The 13103-nt window shown below is 34.9% G+C and overlaps 1 protein-coding gene across 1 annotated transcript; it reads left to right on the top strand.

Moving 5' to 3' along the window:
* The first annotated feature begins 4446 nt into the window (after window positions 1–4446).
* On the top strand, window positions 4447–12601 carry LOC137407353 (malignant fibrous histiocytoma-amplified sequence 1 homolog). The gene is made up of 6 exons (XM_068093978.1): window positions 4447–4494; window positions 5954–6136; window positions 6790–6918; window positions 8239–8404; window positions 10760–10899; window positions 12368–12601. Exons 1-6 carry the CDS (start codon window positions 4447–4449, stop codon window positions 12599–12601), a joined length of 900 nt encoding a protein of 299 aa, XP_067950079.1.
* The last annotated feature ends 502 nt before the right edge of the window (window positions 12602–13103 follow it).

The following is a 13103-nucleotide window of genomic DNA, read 5'->3' as shown; positions in this document are numbered from 1 at the left end:
AAACTACAAGTAAAATGCAGATCATGCATGAGTATACTTTTGGTAAACTGAGTGGGCTGTGGGTAAACAGTGAGTATACTGGCAGAAAACAGTGAGTATACTGTCAGTAAACAGTGATTGAGCTGTAAGGAAACAGTGATTAAACAGTGAACCAGGGAGACAAGACTACCCACTGAAAGGTCGTTCACCAGTTTATTGCTTACCAAAGGCATTCTTGGTACAAACAACACATAGATTTTGCATTTCCTAAAAAAATCACAGTTATTGTAAAATCAAGCTAACAATAGATGCTTTTTATATGTAAAGCCATAAATAATTTTTTTGGAATTAAACTATATTGTTGATAGAAAAGGGTGCAATTTTACGATATGACCTTTATGACAGTATGCGATCTGCTTGTAAATATCTGTATACCTTAAATAGTAGAGTGATATTGGTACTGATATTGGTATTAGCATTGATGTGAAGCTTAAGTATTTCAGTTAGAATCAGGTAATTTATATATATAAATCTCAGTGGTTGTCTCTCGTCTGTTTTCTGTCTGTCTAGCTGTAGCGATAAAGCTTTAGAAACAAAAGTCTGCCTCCCACTAGATTTGAACTCGGGTCTTCTAGGTCTGCAGACCAGCAAGCTAACCCAATACACTACACTTTAATTGCTATAGTATAGAATAACAGAGCACATACTTATACATTGCTTACAAAAATATTAACACGTTTTAAGTTCATGATTGCTTTATAGATTATTACTTGTAATATCACCTCACTAACTAGCTTCAGATGTAAAAAACGGCTTTCATTGTAGTAAGTTACTAGCTTTACTAGCTGAAGTTACTTAAATTCATCGGGTAATTATTTTATTACCCTTGTAATGCCGAGCATACAGCTAGTCTTTAAAAAAAAATAATCACCTGACACATTCTAAAAAAGCTGCTATTGATCATTGTAATAGGATCTCAGCCTTCGACATTAGCAAACAAAATAATCTACAAGCTATTATCACTCGGATATGAATAACTAACAAACTTTGGCATTAATAAGCTATTTTTATTCATACCTGAGTAATGTGGCTGATTAATTTAGCAAACAGTTTTCTTGTTTGGTTAGAATCTTTGCTATAATAAGAGGGACACTTTTTGACAGACGGGTCTGTCCGTCTGTTCAAAAGCACAGTTGCAGGTTGGGAAAACAGATTTCATTGTACCAGATTTGAGCTCTTCAATTTCAGCATGGTAGACTATTGTTATACCACCTAGGTCCATCAGCCACTTTCAGCCTTTTGAAATATTGATAAAAGTAATACCTTAAAGGTTGACTTGCAACAACATTCACATTACAGTTATTTGATATGAAAAGATTCACCATGTCTTACTCTGTTGTGTTGTAGGTGCAAAATATGTGGGAATGTGATTACAAGCTCTTAAAAGCTAAAAAACGAACAGTTAATCGCAGCCACACGAAACCGCCGCAGTTTGGATTCTCTTTCAAAAACGGCTCAAATGTGACGTAGCTGTGTTAGATGGTTTCTGTTTACACTTTCATGCAACCTTATTCGTCGAAATATTTCACAAATATACTTCACGCATTCAATAAAACCATGTCTATTGTTCTTACGTGTCTATTCTATCGTCATTGTAATGCTGTCACTTTTAGCAGTGATATCCTATAACTTATCATAAAAATTTGTTTAATTTTTTAGCCTTAGCTTGAAGGAGTACATATCATTGTCTGATAATCATGACGAGCCTGTTGGTCATTTGTGATAATCGAAAAGTGCTGCAGAAATAATTTGCAAAGTATTGGGTCACATGATTGGATTACAACTTGCCGATTAGACCAAACTGAAACAAAACTGTAAAGTAGCGAGTATCTATATTTGATACAGGGTCTTCGGTAAAACCCGAAGTGTTTGTCAAAAACTATTGCTACGATAAGTTTTAGATTGAGCTTTTTATTGGCCTTTCAATTCATGTGAGAACATAATTATGTGACAAAACAATAACCAAATTTCGTGGCTACGTCATCGAAATAAAGAGATTCCAATCTACGGCAGCTTTTCGTTTTTGAGCTTTTAAAAGCTTGTAATCACATTTCCACATATTTGGCACCTACAACACAACAGAGTAAGACATGGTGAATCTTTTGATACCAAATAACTGTAATGTGAATTTTGTTACAAGTCAACCTTTTAGATTTTACCTAATGCATTCTGGGACCAAGCTCATCTAAGTAATATGTGTCACAAATCCATTTAAAATGATGAAAATTATTACAACCAATCATGAGCTAGAAATAAATTGGTTTTAGTAAATTTACTTCTTTAAAGTGTTTACTTGCTGTCATTATGACATTAGATTAATTTATATATTTTTTTGTAATTTCATATGAATAAATAGGTGTATATTATGTGTAGTGAATACAAAAAAGCGTGTGGCCTAAAAGACCTGGATGAGCATCTGAATGTAGTTTGCATAAATGAAGACCGGTAGATTGGGTTGATATCTAGATCAGGTGGCTTGTGTTTTGAATAGTAGAACCTGTAATCAATTTATGAACACTTCTACAACCCCTTGACAGAAACTTTATTTTGACAACGTAGACAAAATCAGCCAAGATGGTTCTGACAATGTTAGGGCCACTACAAAACCAATCGACCAATCAACACACTCAACCGACTTTGAAACCTTTTTCAGATAGTTCGCCTTCCACAGTACAACATCAGCCAGCACTCTCAACACATGATTGAACTCATTGATCTCTCCTACAACAACATCTACAAGTTCAGCGATTGGTTGCTTTACGTCTCTTGGTGCATTGACCTCTCATCCAACAACATATCCATCATACATGGTAGTCTGATAAATACTTAATGCAGCAGGAAATACTGTTTGTATGACTGAACCAGCAGTGTTTAAATTGCTGTATTCATACCTCAAGTTAAAACTACAGTTCAGAGTTGTCTCACCTACACAGAACCCTAAAACTGTGCGTTTCATGTTCATACTCTAGATGCTGGCTGACTTTGCACAAATTAAAAACTTGTTTCAAATCTCTGCAATCTCCTCAATCCTGAGAAAATTGTCAATGCCATCTCTGATTATGCTGTTAGTTGTTTTTTACGTCAGATTGTAACTTTCCAAGATTGGTTACTAGAAGCTAAAACGTCTAATAATGCAAGCAAGAAAAATAATGCCATGACCGGTTGATCATTGTTTGTTTCCAGACATTATGTTGCATTTGTGTTGCAATTTTACTAGTATTTAGTAATAAAGTATGGTTTGGAACATTGTACCTATGAAAATGCAGATTGATCTGTAATACAGACAAATAAATATGAGTGGGCTTGTTTACACTTTTGTCTACTTACATATTACATATCAGTATGTAAACAGCTTGAGAAAATTAACTTTTATTTTAAAATATAAACAAATTTATCATGTGTATTTAGTTTATTATGGGGCATGTCAGGTATCATGTTAGTAGCTGGCAGGTGTCTCATAAAACAAACTTACATAGACATACAGCAAATTGCTTGACAACTGAAATATATTTCTATGAACTCTCTATTTATTTAAGTTCTCTTTAAAATATTTTGCTTACCTGTTTGATGCTGAGTGTTGCTTTTTACTGTTTCTACTGTACTTCAGGCACAGTCATAAAGCATATGGATTACGAGACAACTCAACGGCTAGTATTAAGGGACAACCCATTGAAGTCCCCTACCGCAGCTGTCTGCCTTGCAGGGCTCTCTGCAATCATCAAACACTTCCAAGAGCTAAAAGTCAAATCTACAGTTTATCAAGGTGCACTTCATACAATAGTACTATAAATATACTAAAACTGCATTTACCCATCTATAATTTCTCTGCGCAGCTCCAGCAATTATGGAAGCAGAATATTGATTTAAGTTTCTACATTCTGACAAAAGTATATCTGCAGTGCAACTTTGCTAGGGGTGTGATTGACATTAGTAATATATGTTGGGTTATAATTTTTACAGTTGAAAAAACATTAAAAATTAATTTTTACGCCTGCTTTAAATTTTTGTAAAGTTTCGCATGAAGTTTTTTTATCTAATTCGCGCGTTTATAAGAAAGGGAAAAAGCTACATGGTGAAGGTGAAAGCTAAAAGCTGTCTTTTATTTCTATCAAAAAAAATTTTACAATATATATTTTACCTTTCCAAACTAATTCAGAAAAATTTGAATCAATAAATTTGTAACAATCTAATTTAGAAGCGTTTACCATTGACGATTAACAAGCTTTTGACTTTGTCTCCTAAGACGGTTCACTCAACCAGACACAAGCCGTCCTCCACAGTAGCTGCTGTTGTATTACAGGTCTGAAGGTGATGGTTTTAGGACCCAAGTCTAGTGGAAAGACTAGTTTAGTTCAAACTCTATCCGATGGCCAATCAAGACTTACTTTGTCCGACGAAGAGACAGCAATGTGTGACATTAGCTCAACTGAGCTGACAGCTTCTACAGAAGGTTCTGTCTAAAAACACATCTTATCACGTCTCCTTAGTTTACATTTTAAGCAATGCAAAATCAGAGATACAGTTCTGAACATGCCACCTGGATACAAATTTGTAAAAACTTTATAGGGTATATCTTTTTTCAAAGTTTCCAACAACAAAGACTCAGCAACAATACTTACATAATGAAATTAAATGCTGCTGATTGGAGTGCACCTATCCATGTTGCAAGGCTCTCTCTCACAGTAGTTAATAACCATGAATGCTGTATGTACAGTGAGATTAATGTTTTTAGATTGTTGCATGTAGTATTTGGTACAACGTGAAACTACAGGCCTTTTTTGAGTGATCTCCATTTTTAAGGGTATTCCGTGACCGATTGTGGAAAAAAGTAACTGTCATAAAAATGAGCTATTTGTTCAGCATTTGATAGTGTTAGGACATTCATTTGTGCAAACTTGGAGTTATGTCCTACAAGTTGTTTTAACTATACATGCATGTGCCGGCATAGTAACTAATCTACCGAAGACCTGTACAACGAATCCAATAAGTTTTATTTGACAGGCTCCAAATTTGTTTGTTACCAGAAAAGTGTTCAGTTACCTCAGACTAAACTATTGCAGTATTTATAAACATTTGGTGTCACAGATTTTAACGATGCATCATCAGGCATGCGCTAATCCGCTGTCCATCAACTTGCTTGACTATGTTATCATTACACTTGTTTCCACTCATCAAGACAAAATCTGTTGTGATTATTTTATAACTGTGAAGGGTACATGATTAGCATCCAAATTTCTTATTTGTACTCCAATGATGTGTTCCAACATTTAGAGAATCATAAAGACCCCAAATCTCACAGCCCAAGTGCTGTACAGTTTTAAATGACCTTCACCTTTCTGAGTAAGGCATAGAGTGTTGAGTTATTAAATTCTTTGTTTGTATAAATCTTCAACTATGAAAAGAAAACTGTGAACATGATTTTCAGTAAAACTTGGCCTGCTGGACCACATTTCAAATAAAGTCATTGTAATTTGCCAAATGTCAAAAATAAACGCTTATTCCAATGTTTGGAATAATTGTACATATAATTATTACACCTGATGGTCTCTTATTGCGCAATAGATTGTGAAAGTACCAGTATGTACTTATACAAAATTATGCAAAGTACTTTAAATAAACCACTATTATACATATTTTTGGGCAAATTTGCATACTCCACGATAACTAGGTAAACTTGGTTAGTTATAAAGGTTTTCTATATAGTTGGGAAGCTCCACATTGTGTATGTTCATGAAAGAACAGATTTTGTGTCAAAGTGTCAAAGAATTTCTAAGCTTACTAAATGATTACGTTTTCTACAAATGAAATATTTGACCAAAGATAGTTTAAAACTAAAGTTTGATCAATTTACCCATGCCAACTTATCAAGTTGTTTGTAAGCAAAAACAAATACTTTAAACTTGCAGATGGAGAGAAACCATACCGAGTGTCGATATGGGATTTTTCGGGTGATCCATTCTACCTGAACACGATTCATCACTTCCTAGACTCTAAGGCTCTATACCTTTTGACCTTTAACCTTTCTACCTACAGGACTGGTGACTTTGAGAAAACATTTGCTACCTGGCTCAACTATGTTATAGCTTTGAACAATCAGGTAACTGATATATAGGAAGTGACTCATTGTAAATCAGCCATGGTGCTATACAGGAGGGTGATATGGGAGGAGATGCCATATTTGCTGCTTCAGCTTTCACTATCATTTGAACAATTTGTTAATACTATCACATTTTATGTTTATACTTGTGGAATTGCTTTGTTACATTTTAAAACTTGACTGTTTAATCTATCTGAAATTATCTAAACTGCTACAGTTTTGTAAGGACTCACTAAATTTTCTACTACACAGTTCAACTATAATCAATCAATAAAAAGTAAATTGAATTTTTTAATTTGTCGTAATTTTATGCTTTTCCTATTAAAGTTTATAAACATCAAAAAAACCTTATTAAAATTCTGTGATGATCGAATAGCAAAACCATTTTTATGGTTTTGTAATGATTTGAAAAATGACAGTTACTTGGAAACATATTTTTTATCCCAAAAACTAAGTGAAACAGTGTAAAATACTGACTTGTCTAAAATTCTAAATGACTGTCTCTTTATAGACTCAATTTGGAGTAACTACATCTTACTTTGATAACTTATATTGATCTATTGGCTTATTGATCTATTGATATTGATACTTATTGATGAGACAGCTGAGCATGCTATCTCAATGCTTTGTCAATGCTATGTCAAACTTTGTAGGTGAAGCTGCTTGTGGTTGGCACCCATGCTGACCTTCTCAGTTTGGCAACTATACGCCGGATTGGCAGTGAGGTTGACAGTCTCATCAAAAGACATTTCAGTTCTTTCCAAGAAAATATCCAAGAGAAGGTAACTGCCTATATTAAATATCAAAAAAGTATAAGAAGAATCAAATAATCAAAGAGTGTACTTTAATCAAAGAGTGTACTTTAATCAAAGAGTGTACTTTAATCAAAGAGTGTACTTTAATCAAAGAGTGTACTTTAATCAAAGAGTGTACTTTAATCAAAGAGTATACTCGCATCTGTGTGTAAACAGTTCAATTGTGTGTCTTGAATGTGATTAGGTAACAGGACCTTTTCATTAAAATGTAACTAATGACTTGAATTTTCATGTTAATTGCTCAATTATTAACCTTCATTAAATTTATACTCAAACCTTTTAAAATCTAATATTTTAAAATCTTTCATAAATGAAATTTTATTGAAGTAAATCCCATTCAGTCTATTTTATATTAGAATAACTAAAATAAAGGTGTCTTGCTTCAACTTACATCTCTCTATTTACAAAAGAATTATGGCTCATTTTACAAGAAACAATGACACGATAATTGATGTTATAATACAGATTGAAGTTTGCCAAGATTGAACTTTATTTTTGTGATAATTAAACAAAAATACTGTTTTTTAATTATTTACATTGGCAGCCATGATATCATTTTTTATCGATTCATGTAAATATAGCTGGTTATAGCAGAGATTTGTAATTGTCTCTCCTGATTTTTGGTTTTAGTTTCTGCCTCAACCATTTTAAATTATTTTATATATAAATAGAAATATATGCATGTACTTGTGCAATATTCAAGTAGTTTATAAGAAATATGCTTGTTCCAATCTTTTACCCAATATACTACTAGTAGTAGTAGTAGTAGTAGTAATAGTAGTAGTGGTAGTAGTAGTAATAGTAGTAGTAGTAGTGATGGTAGTAGTAGTGCATGTAGTAGTAGTAATAGTAGTAGTAATAGTAGTAGTAGTGGTGGTAGTAGTAGTGGTAGTAGTAGTAGTAGTAATAGTAGTAGTAGTAATAGTAGTAGCAGTAGTAGTAATAGTACTAGTAGTAGTAGTGGTGGTAGTAGTAGTAGTAGTAGTGGTAATAGTAGTAGTAGTGCATGTAGTAGTAGTAGTAATAGTAGTAGTAGTAGTAGTAGTAGTAATAGTAGTAGTAATAGTAGTAGTAATAGTAGTAGTAGTAGAGTGTGCATGGTTTGATGAGTAGACAAAGATGGGCTAGTGAAGAAATAAATACCCAGTTAGAGACTAACAAGCTTTCAGATTAACTTCTTCCCTGTGCGTCAGTCAAACCTTATTTTAGCGCATTTGAAAATATTAGGTCAGATCTTAGACTAGAGTAACACGAAGGACAAATAACGGCTTAGCCGATACTTTACAGATTCGTACAATAGAGAGTATGGAGAACATTGGCTCCTACATGCAAGACCAGCTCAAACACCATGTTAACACTCTCCAAAGCTTTAACACGTTCATCTACAGCAAGCACCTTGCCGTCAGCAGCGCCAACTACATCGGGGTAGATGCCCTAGCGGCAGCAATCACAGGTAAGTTTTTACTTTGGACAACTTAAACTACGTTGTGGTACTCACACAAAACTTGTACTTCCACCAGAGTCATGCAAAAATCATGCTAAAGTAACAACTACCTACCCTAGGACACTTATATTTCGCTAGTATTTAGTTTCGTGAGTAGCTCACAGTGTAAAACTTCGAAGCAACTTAATTTCGCAGCTCTGATGAGTGCGAAAATATAGTGATGTGAAAATAAATGCAGTGGAACAAACATAATTAGATTCCTCAGGTTCAGTTCACCGATAAAAAAATTACAATTTGCGACTAGTTTGTAATTGTGAACCGCAGGTAGAATGGTGTGGGCAAGGTCGATAATGCAATTTGATCGCTTGCTGCCATTTGTTTCTTGGACTATCAACAGGCCCATTTTCACTGGGGCAGCTGGCCGGCTGAGCCGCCCCAACTTTTTGGGAATATTTTTACGGTAAGTACAGTCCAACTCGGATAACTCGCCCTCAGATAAAATGTAAGATTTCATCTCAAACACAAGGTCAACTCAAACGGATTTGTTTGGTCGGTTCCAACGCAATGATAAATTCCTTCAGATAACTCGACCTCAACATCATTTATTCGAAAAGTTATTTGCCCAACGGCCATGGACGCGGTCTTTATCGCTGTAGAATATCACTTCATTCCAAGCCATAGAGACAAACATCAACTTCTAGTAGTTCTTAGGCATCATTATTATCATCACCAGAAGCAAAATATTTTTGTTAACGACTTTTATAAAGGTTTGCAGAAGATTAAGTTTCATCAAACACTCGCTTGGCCATGTCCCATCGAAAGCGTAAAAGCCTCCGAATGAACTTAAAATAAAATCCGCAAAATTGATCTTTGTTAAAACGCTCAAAAGAAAAAGATGTTTTTTTTCTGAGCGTTTTAACTGCAGTCATGTTTTGCCTATTTTAATTTAAAAACGTCTCGTCAGTCACATCACTTAAAACAAAACAAATCTTAAAAAATTACAAGTTATTGAAGAGGTGTCATTGGTGAATCCAAACCTTTCCAGAGCCATGCTGCCTGTGTAGTACTGCGAGTGTCAGTGTGTCTTATTTTCTTTCAACACACGGTTCTCACTGCATTGATTGATGTCCCCAGCAAACGATAACGCTACTAATGCGTGTGCATTTGTTATGACGGGATTTGGGCATTCTCAGATACACGAGTTAACAAGAGGGAGTGAGGGGATTATTAACACGAGCGAACTAGCCACACAATCCCGTATAACAAGGATTATTATTTGCACTCGCTTGGAGCAAGAGTTTTATACGTTTAATATATTATTTCCTAAAACATTATTAATATTAGTTTTACTAGCAGAGACACATAAGTAACTGATTATTACATGTTTAAAGTTATTATTAAAAACTTAATAAAATGAAAGTACACAGAAATCTGTAATACCTGTATTGAAGAGAGAGCGCACGGCCAGTTAGGCACTCCTTCTAGGACGTTCGCAATCAGCCACGACAAGCGTGGGTTTTGTTTGTTGGGTCAGTCAGTCAACAGAAGGATCACACACGTCTATCCACCAGGAATCCAGGAGAGAAGAAGACACGCCACGTAGATAGTGGAATCTGATCTCTCTAAGCTCCAGAAAGTGTAGACGGGATCACTTCTGTTTACAGTCAAGGGAGGGACGGTTATCACGAAATTATCCCACTAAAAGAAAACTTGGGATATAGTTCATGACTCCAGACCTGCTGGTACGAATCTATTGGTCAAGGAAAAATCGCGCCACCCTTAGGCTAATTCAAACGGCAATTGCGATGCAATGTGATATGCGCCTTTACCGCAGTACAGCGCAAGCCATGAGAATCAACCCGGCGCCGGGCGTCGGGAGTTATCCAAAGTAAGATGACAACTCCAAGTCTCAATCGGTAATTAAAAATGGCCGAAACCAGATATAACACATTGACATCAAATTCCTATCATTATAAATCATTCTTAATGGGAAAATAATCATAATTGCAAAATAATAACGTAATAAATTTTGAGTCAAATTATTTTGTTGGTTTATATTTTAACGATGCTATAGTGGTCGTTAAAAACGTTAAAATAAATGTCGTTATAAATTTCCATTCTACAGTATCCATGAACAAAGCTATTTAGTTTCGCTTTTTTGCTCGTTTGTTATGATAGTTTAGTTTCGCACATGAAACTTTCGCGAGAGGATGACACCGTGAAAACGCGAAAGTTAGATGCCGCGAATACATAAGTGTCCTAGGGTACACCGAGAAGTTGTGCTTTCAAAAATTTCATGTATTGGAAATGCTTGTCTCCTCTGATGGTAAAATAGATACTGAAATTTTATTGGATATTTTTTAGAACTAGCTTCAGATGTTGCTCTGTTTCCAATGGGGCTGAGGCAAATACCTTCACTCTGGGTTGGAGTGCATGACACACTGGAAACTTTGGCTAAGAATATGAGAATACCAATCATGCAAATTGATGAGTTTCAATCAGAGGTAAGTTATACTGTCATAAATACTCTATCAGAGTCTAGTTAGCAAGTTCTGGCCTGAGTGCAAGTTTTGGAAATAGTTTCGTTACTTTTCCTTGGGATTCAACTAAAAGGAAGTACAATTGAATATTCTTCTTTTGATTCATAGCATATCTGCAATAACTACATTAATCTTGTGAGTGTCTAATACATTACGTATATAGATGCTAATATATGAACATTTCAAACTAAAAATAATAGCAACAAAAACCACATATGTACACATTTACACATGCATATATAATAAACAATGTTTTCACAACACTGTTAACCCAAGAGGGAGGTAATGTCTAATCACGCTCAAGGGTCCTATTAGAAACCTGGGAGTTAGAGCACTCGCCTCAAAATCTTAGCCGTTTCCAGTGGTGCACTTTTCTGGAACTCACTTTTGTTGATAATTGGTGGTATTTTGGCAAGCCTGTTGTTGACAAGTTAAGCGAGTCAGTGGTGTGAATCGATCTGAGTTGGAAACTAATTTATGAAAGTATACCTGGGTTATGCACTTGAAGGTAAAAGGAAATGCTTGACGACCTGGAAAGACTTGTTTTGATGAGCAAACTCCATAGTTGTCCCATCAATGTTTACTATGGCTGTTCTGCCCAATTATAGGGCTAACTGAGCTTATGCTAACACCAGTTTGATTCTGCCAACCCTTTTATATTACTCTGCCTTTCTCACTCAGTGCTGATTGGTTCATCATTTTCTGCTTGCTTATTCATTCATCATCCAAGATTCAGTCAACTGAGATTTGTATCAAGATTAAAAAGTATAAAACAAAATACAGTTTATAAATAATATATGTAACATAATCTAAGGCAACTAAATTATTTTAGAAAATTATCTTGGTTCTCGACTCAGTTGTCTTCTTTCATGAAAACCTGTTTCAATGTATGAATCTTGCTGGTGCAAGTTTTGTTGTTTGTTTTCATTGCTAGCTCTTTGGTTGATCATAGATTTTTATCTTGTTATGCCTGACTTCGGAATATCTTTGCTTTTTAACACGCCAAGGTGAGCATCATTCCAATAAGAAAAGCAGCCTCTCATAGCGTTGTGTTTTTTCCGTGGCCCTTATTATACTGCTTCGTGACTCATATACACTGGAAGTAATATCATAAGCCTTTCTTTAAAAGTATGGATGCAATATTGGTTTTCTCCATCCTCAGTCACACTCGAAGAAAGACCTATTCCAGACCACCATTTCTTATCACAAATGTTCAGTTCTCCTTTATGTCAGAATGAGTCGAATTGTAGCAAAAGTTGATTCTAACTGTAAATGTATGAAGCTGAAGCTGTGTCTAGTTATTGGGCAAGAGGATGGAGTTATTGTACATAAAACATGTCTGATTGTGTATGTTCGCCCATTTCTAAAAAAAATCCAAATTCACTGTCACCCTCTAAAATACAGACCAGATATGTACAACATGGTCTTACAGCTAATAATCAGGCATGGAATGAGGACCATGATGCCAGAGATATGCACCTACCTGCATGACACAGGTGCGGTAGTATGGCTTCTCAATGATGAGAAACTCAAACAGTATGTGTTCCTCCGACCTCGCTGGCTCATCGATGTCATCAAGACTCTAGTAAGAGATGACCTCAGGTGCCTGGAGTACGAAGAGATGGAAGACATCCTGATCTCCAGAGCTGTGCTAAAGTACAGGTGAGTACTTACAAGAGGTTAGGTAGAATGGCCTTCATGAACTAATTGCATAGTGTTATCTTCTGACATACATGTATGTTAAGCTGTGGTTTAAAAGTTCATAATGTGATGCTAAAGATGACTCTTTCTTGTTACCTAAACCTCGTTTCAGTAACTAGCATATTCGTTAAAATTTTGTTAAAATTGCCAGCATCACGTCTGAATTATCTACATAAGTAAGTTGAACTATAGTTTCTTGTGACAGAAGACTGAAACAAAATAATATGGTTCATTTTCATCAGCTCAACAGAACTATTTGTATCTAAAAGTCAATGCCTTATTGTGTACTATTTTTTAGCTAAATTAGATAGATTAGCATTTAAATATTTGTTGAATTATATCCAGATGTACTGATGAAGTTATTTTATGGTTTGGCATAGTTAACTTTTGATAGTATTCAGTATCAATTGTTTGTTCAGTTTCTTGAATCAAATCACATCATTTTTTGGATTTCAATAATTTTCCTA

The sequence above is a fragment of the Watersipora subatra genome, chromosome 10 (genome assembly GCF_963576615.1).
Source record: "Watersipora subatra chromosome 10, tzWatSuba1.1, whole genome shotgun sequence".
In the NCBI taxonomy this organism is placed as follows: domain Eukaryota; kingdom Metazoa; phylum Bryozoa; class Gymnolaemata; order Cheilostomatida; family Watersiporidae; genus Watersipora; species Watersipora subatra.
Note: the sequence above shows the minus strand (reverse complement) of the source record. Positions and strands in the feature narration are given on the sequence as shown.

Bases quoted from the DNA above. Each gene is read 5' to 3' on its own strand.
- LOC137407353 (XM_068093978.1), top strand. From the start codon at position 4,447: ATGTGTGACATTAGCTCAACTGAGCTGACAGCTTCTACAGAAGGTTCT. The intron at 6,137-6,789 runs GTAACTGATATA...CAAACTTTGTAG, and splicing joins TTATAGCTTTGAACAATCAG to GTGAAGCTGCTTGTGGTTGG. The intron at 8,405-10,759 runs GTAAGTTTTTAC...GATATTTTTTAG, and splicing joins CCTAGCGGCAGCAATCACAG to AACTAGCTTCAGATGTTGCT.